Source organism: Pagrus pagrus, assembly GCF_965226575.1.
Source record: "Pagrus pagrus genome assembly, chromosome: 23".
Classification (NCBI taxonomy): Eukaryota; Metazoa; Chordata; class Actinopteri; order Spariformes; family Sparidae; genus Pagrus; species Pagrus pagrus.
Window position 1 is genome coordinate 349,593 of NC_140205.1, and position 6,619 is coordinate 356,211.

Genomic DNA, 6,619 nt, shown 5'->3' on the forward strand with positions numbered 1-6,619 from the left:
CTCCACCCAGCACACACACTCACACACACACTCACACACACACACACACACACACTCACACACACACACACACACTCACTCACACACAGACACACACACACACACACACACACACACAGACACACACACTCACTCACAGACACACACACACACACACACACACACACACACTCACTCACACACAGACACACACACACACACACACACACACACAGACACACACACTCACTCACAGACACACACACACACACACACACACACTCACTCACTCACACTCACACTCACACTCACACACAGACACACACACACACACACAGACACACACATACACACACACACACACACACTCACTCACTCACACTCACACTCACACTCACACACAGACACACACACACACACACACACACACACACTCACACACACACACACACACACACACACACACACACACACACACACTCACTCACACTCACACACACACACACACACACACACACACACAGACACACTGACTGTTACCGTGGTTACGCCGCAGGAAGCTGCTGGTCTCAGTGTATCTGGACATCTGGACCTCGTAGTCCAGCTGCTGCAGGACTCTCTGGTACAGCTGGACCTCCGGGTCTGAGACCGGGTGTCGACCCGTCAGGACCACGGCCCGGAGACGGAAGGGAGACGGCTGAGACCGGACCTGGACCTGAGGAGACAGAGAAACAGACTGATGACAGTTAGCCTCAAACAGCTAACATTAGCTGAGTTAGCATAGCATAGCTGCTGTCTGATGTTTAACCTCTCAGTCTCCCTGTTCTACCACAGTTTGTACTCAAGTGGAGAGTAACTAAGTACATGTACTCAGGAGTACTTAAACAAAGTTTTGATGTAGTTGAACTTTATTTTCGTGTTAATTTCTACTTTTGGTTTCAGTCTGAGTCAAACTGCAGTCAGAGTTCAGGGTTAGAGATGTGAGATCAGCTGATCACACTTTAACAACCTGACGACATGAAAACATGAGAAAGGCTCAAATCAGAGCTGATTAACAGTCATTGTTAATGTGTTTATGAGCTGCTGCAGTGTGTGTGTGTGTGTGTGTGTGTGTGTGTGTGTGTGTGTGTGGCTGCTTCAGATAACATGATCTAAATATAAGTCCTGAGGGATTCAGTGACAACAGCTCCTGTACACTCAAGTATCAAACCACGAGTCTGAGAACAAAATGTTCACAATACAGCAGAGTCCTGCTGAGTGTTCCCATGATGCTTTGCAGATGTAAACAGGAAGTAAAACATTGCAGAGTGAGCCCACTCCTTAATAAACTGTTTGTTTATATGTAGTCAACGAGATGTAATAGATTACTTTGATACTGAAGAAAGTTACTGGAGTCAGGTTGATGATGTGTTGGACTCAGCATCACCTGATGTTTCATGTTATTTATTGTTTCTGTCATTCAGGTGAAACTTGTTTAAAACGTGTCTCATTCTGACTCATCTTCTAAAATCTGAATCACTGAAGTCGATTCATGGAGCAGAAACTACAGCTGCTTGTTTATGACTCCTGTTCCACAGTCCAGTTTCAGTTTGTTCTCGTTTATTAATAATAAAAATCAAATATTAAATGTATGCAGCGCTTCCTCAGATACTTGAAGACGCCTCACAAAGGAAACAAAAGATAATCCATGTTTTAGTCAGAGAGGCGTTTCTATAACGTGTCCTGTGGAAGAAGTTATTAATTTTATACAAATTATTATTGTTATAATTATTATTATTATTTTGATCAGTAAACTGTGAGTCACTGTGGTGACTTCCTGTCAGTACAGCAGCGAGATGAAGCAGCGCTCACACAGATGAAGCTGAACTCTGTCCACCAACAGAAACACTAACGAGCTCTCATACCACAGACTGATGAACCGAGGCTTCATCATCATCATCATCACATGACCCCACGCTCTGATCACATGACCGCTCTGAGCCCACTCAGCTGTTAGCACTCAGCTAACAACACCTGACAGGAGAGAAAACCGTCCGTCAGCTGAGTTTCACAATCAAAACTCCTCCTCTGTTGTCCTGTTAATCAGTTGCTAGGAAACATCTGGAGCTCTGTCCAATCAACAGCCATCAAATGTGTGAACAGGAAGTCAGTGGAGCGTCACGAGCCAGCAGAACTTCCAACAACTCCAGTCAGACAGTCAGCACGACAACAGACAGTCAGCACGACGACAGACAGTCAGCACGACAACAGACAGTCAGCACGACGACAGACAGTCAGCACGATGACAGACAGTCACCACGACAACAGACAGTCAGCACGACGACAGACAGTCAGCACGACGACAGACAGTCAGCACGATGACAGACAGTCACCACGACAACAGACAGTCACCACTACAACAGACAGTCAGCACAACAACAGTCACCACGACAACACAGTCACCAAGACAGACAGTCAGCACGACAACAGACAGTCAGCACAACAACAGACAGTCAGCACAACGACACAGTCACCACGACAACAGACAGTCAACACGACGACAGACAGTCAGCACGACAACAGACAGTCACCACGACAACAGACAGTCACCACTACAACAGACAGTCAGCACAACAACAGTCACCACGACAACACAGTCACCAAGACAGACAGTCAGCACGACAACAGACAGTCAGCACAACAACAGACAGTCAGCACAACGACACAGTCACCACGGCAACACAGTCAGCACGACAACAGACAGTCAGCACAACGACAGACAGTCAGCACGACAACAGACAGTCACCACTACAACAGACAGTCAGCACAACGACAGACAGTCAGCACAACAACAGACAGTCAGCACAACGACAGACAGTCAGCACAACAACAGACAGTCAGCACAACGACAGTCACCACGACAACAGACAGTCAGCACGACAACAGACAGTCACCATGACAACGGACAGTCAGCACGACGACAGACAGTCACCACGGCGACAGACAGTCACCACAACAACCATCAGACATGCTGACAAAATGTAAGACTGCTCCTTTAAAGGTGTAGTTGGTAATCCTGTTCAGAAACACTTGTTATACTGGGTGAAATGGTCCCTCCACCCTGAGAGTAGTCCAACATGATGTGTTCAGAAGAAGGACTGAAATAAATCAGACCTCTGTGGCAGCTGCAGGCCTGTAAAGACTGACCAATCCCTGCCTCTCGGTCCGAGTTGAAGGAGCCAATCAGATGCCTTCATGTCTCGTCCTGCCTGCACCCCCCTCTGTTTTCATGAAATATGTAACGTTAGCCAACTTAGCTACTTGTGTAGCTTGTATTAGCCCAATGCTAACGGCTCTCCTCTGCCCTGCTGACGGACTGTCTGATGCGAGTTCAAGTTTGTGGGGGCGGGGCTTTGGACGGAGCACTGACGGGAGGGGGAGAAGGGGGCGGAGCTTAGAGGAGGTGCCACTTTCAAATCTTGCTAGCTCTCCAACATTTCCAACTATACCTTTAAAGTGAGCAGCTGTCGTCACCTCAGAGTGACAGACAGAGTGACACAGACAGACAGACTGAGTTTAACTGGTGTAATAAAGGGTCAACTCCAGTTTAACCAGCAAACCTGACGGGATTAACAGCCTGACACACACTGTGTGTGTGTGTGTGTGTGTGTGTGTGTGTGTGTGTGTCTGTCAGCTGCCAGTTCACACTCAGTTATCTGTCAGGAGCTGATTAATGACACTAATATCTATATCAGGGACACACTTCAAATTCCCACCACATACACCAACAGGAACCTCTGAACCTGATTGGTCGCCTCCAGCTGTCAATCATCCAGCAGTAAAATAAAACCCTGGTGCACACGCCGTTGATCCCTCATAATCTAAAAATACTGCAACAATGAGCCAGCAGCAGCTTCGACCCTGCAGGCTTCCTCTCTCCACAGGGAGACCATCCATACAGAACGCCATCTGAAAATCCATCTGAAAATCATTTTAAAGACACCGAGCTCAAAGGTTAAACATGAATGAGAATAGTTATGAAGTCAGGTTGTTGTTATGGTAAATTCTCTAATGTTCAAATCAACCAAACAGCACTTATAATATTACATATTTAACTTTCGGTAAAGGCCTTACCTAATCAATAGGTAAAATGACTTTAAAAATAAATCATAGTTTGATTGTTTATGCCAAATTTATGGGAGAACAAGTCACAAGTCTGGTAAGATATCAAAAAGGATTTGAAAGCCTTGGATAGTATTGCGGATAACAGCACAAACCTTAAACCACTTATATTTAAATGAAGTTTGGTGATGTACTACTGTTGCCCATATATGAATGATTACGGCTGTTAGAAGTTGAATTCTGTTGCTGTTGTGTTCGAGAAATCATTTTGTCATTTAAACTTTTAAAGACAACATAACACATTTTAAAATGCCAAGATTTTAACTGAAGTTTGGTTTTATAAAAGTTTATCCTTATTATACTTTTACTTTGTTATTAAGTTAGTTAAATGTGTATTAAGTTGAAATACATAAATTCTTGATGCCTCATTTACTGGAAGATCAACAGAAGTCATGTTGTCATTTCAGAGTACTGGTGCTGAAAACTGGTCTAAAAATGAACAGATTTCGAGTGAAGTTTGGTGACGATACGTTGGTGTTCCTGTCAGTGTGTCAGCGCTTAAATGTGTTTAACATCTTGAGTTTGACAGAAAAGAAAAAATGTAATTCAACATCCAAGTAAAAGCTTTTTCCAGAATGCTCAGCTCCTCTCATGGGCTTCTTCAGCAGGTGAGTCATACAGGAAGCTTCACACTAAACATGCTGAGAAACACTGTGTTCACCTGATGACAACATGATCTTAAAATGGACGAATTCTGAATGGAGTTTGGTGGAGCAGTTTTAAACTCACTGAAAGAAAACTCACTAAATGGTTTAATAGTTAGAGTTACAGTGACGTCATCATCATCATCATCATCATCACTCACACACACACACACACACACACACACACACACACACACCTTACCTGTATAGTTTCCAGAGTACTGATGAACCTCCTGGTCTCCTCCATCAGAACTTCGTCTGCCGGCCTCCTGTTGCGGATGTCTGCGGCGGGCTGCTGCTGTCCGGACCGGAGCCGGTTCCGGGCCACCATCAGGGTCTGGTAGAAGAGACACACCGCCACCCCGAGCAGCAGCAGCGGGCCGGAGCAGGACCGGCGGCGGAGCAGCATCCCGGCCTCCCTCAGGAGGAGTCCGCCGGCTGACGCCAGGAGGCACCGCATGAGAGGAACCGAGCCTCAGCTCACATTCCAGAAGGCCCCCTCCTCATCTTCATCTTCATCTCCTCACCGAGTCTCCTGCTTTCAGGTCCAGTTCGTAGTTAATCCACAAAAGTAAGTCTGACTGGACAGCACGCAGACAGAGTAATCTCTCTCTTTGATGGATTATATTTATGCCGAACTTCCTGCTGGATCTCCACCAGTGTGGACCAGCATTAACTTCTGTTCAGGAGCATCAGAGCTTCTGTTGTAACCAAACAAACTTTAAATTAGACGAATTTTCAGCGAGGATTGGTAACATTCCTCAAACATATATCCTCGGCTGTTTGGAAGATTGTTAGACAAAACGAACCAACCCGAATTTTTCATGGATTATATCGATACCGAATAAACACATGGATCTATAAGAGTCTGTCAAAGTATTAGCTCGTGTCGTCGGCCCACAGAACCCTCAGTAACCCACCGAACTTTAAAATGCGCTGATTCTGCAGTCGGACGCTCTGCGCGCAGCGGCGGACCCAGAAACGAGCAGAGGAGCAGCCGGGACGCGCGGCGGAGAACCGAACTTCGCTTCAGAGCGGCCGAACTGCATCTTCTGTCCTCCTCGGTGAGATCATGTGTCTTCAGACACAGTTACATTTAACACTTCCCCTGAAATGATCCACTTCTCCTCCGGCTCGGTCTCGATCCAAAGTGCGCAGCGCTTTAACTTGTGTGCTCACAGCGACGTCCTGTCAGCTGATGGAAGTCCAACTGGACTCATAACGGGACCGTTAACTCCGTTTAACTCCGTTAGACTCAGAAACAAGCGCACATCCTCCGGTTAAACTTCAGGGTTTAAATCTGATGAAAAGCACATGAAGTCTGGTGGCGCCGCAGGAAGTCAAAAACAAGCGGAGACATCTGGTTTGAGTTAGACCAGCAGAGGAGAAGAGAAGAGGCAGCGCCACGGCTCGGCCCGTGCTCCTCCTCCGACCCGGGACACCCACAGTCCTGCTCCTCCGACCCGGGACACCCACAGTCCTGCTCCTCCGACCCGGGACACTCACAGTCCTGCTCCTCCGACCCGGGACACTCACAGTCCTGCTCCTCCGACCCGGGACACCCACAGTCCTGCTCCTCCGACCCGGGACACCCACAGTCCTGCTCCTCCGACCCGGGACACTCACTCTCTTCTTCTCTGCTCTAACTCCTACACAGAAGTTCAGACTGTTTCTGCTGTTTTTTAAATGAAGTCTGGTCTGTGGAGCTGCTGCTCTGTAGGAGGTCCGTCCCCCCGAAACACTCTGAAGGCTGAGTTATTTCTGGAAAACACACACACACACACACACACACACACACACACACACAGGAAGAATACTGCACCTTAAAAATACTC

General features: G+C 46.9%; 1 protein-coding gene across 2 annotated transcripts in view; it reads right to left on the reverse strand.

Moving 5' to 3' along the window:
- cped1 (cadherin-like and PC-esterase domain containing 1) overlaps positions 1 to 6,274 on the reverse strand; it is a 30,160-nt gene extending 23,886 nt beyond the window's left edge. For both annotated transcript variants that reach the window (XM_084345930.1, XM_084345929.1), the window contains exons 1-2: positions 4,987 to 6,274; positions 520 to 694 (exon numbers count right to left, since the gene is read on the reverse strand). In XM_084345930.1, coding sequence (XP_084202056.1) covers positions 520 to 694; positions 4,987 to 5,244 — 433 coding nt within the window. In that variant the 5' untranslated portion in view covers positions 5,245 to 6,274. The remainder of the gene's footprint in view (positions 1 to 519; positions 695 to 4,986) is intronic.
- Positions 6,275 to 6,619: the final 345 nt, after the last annotated feature.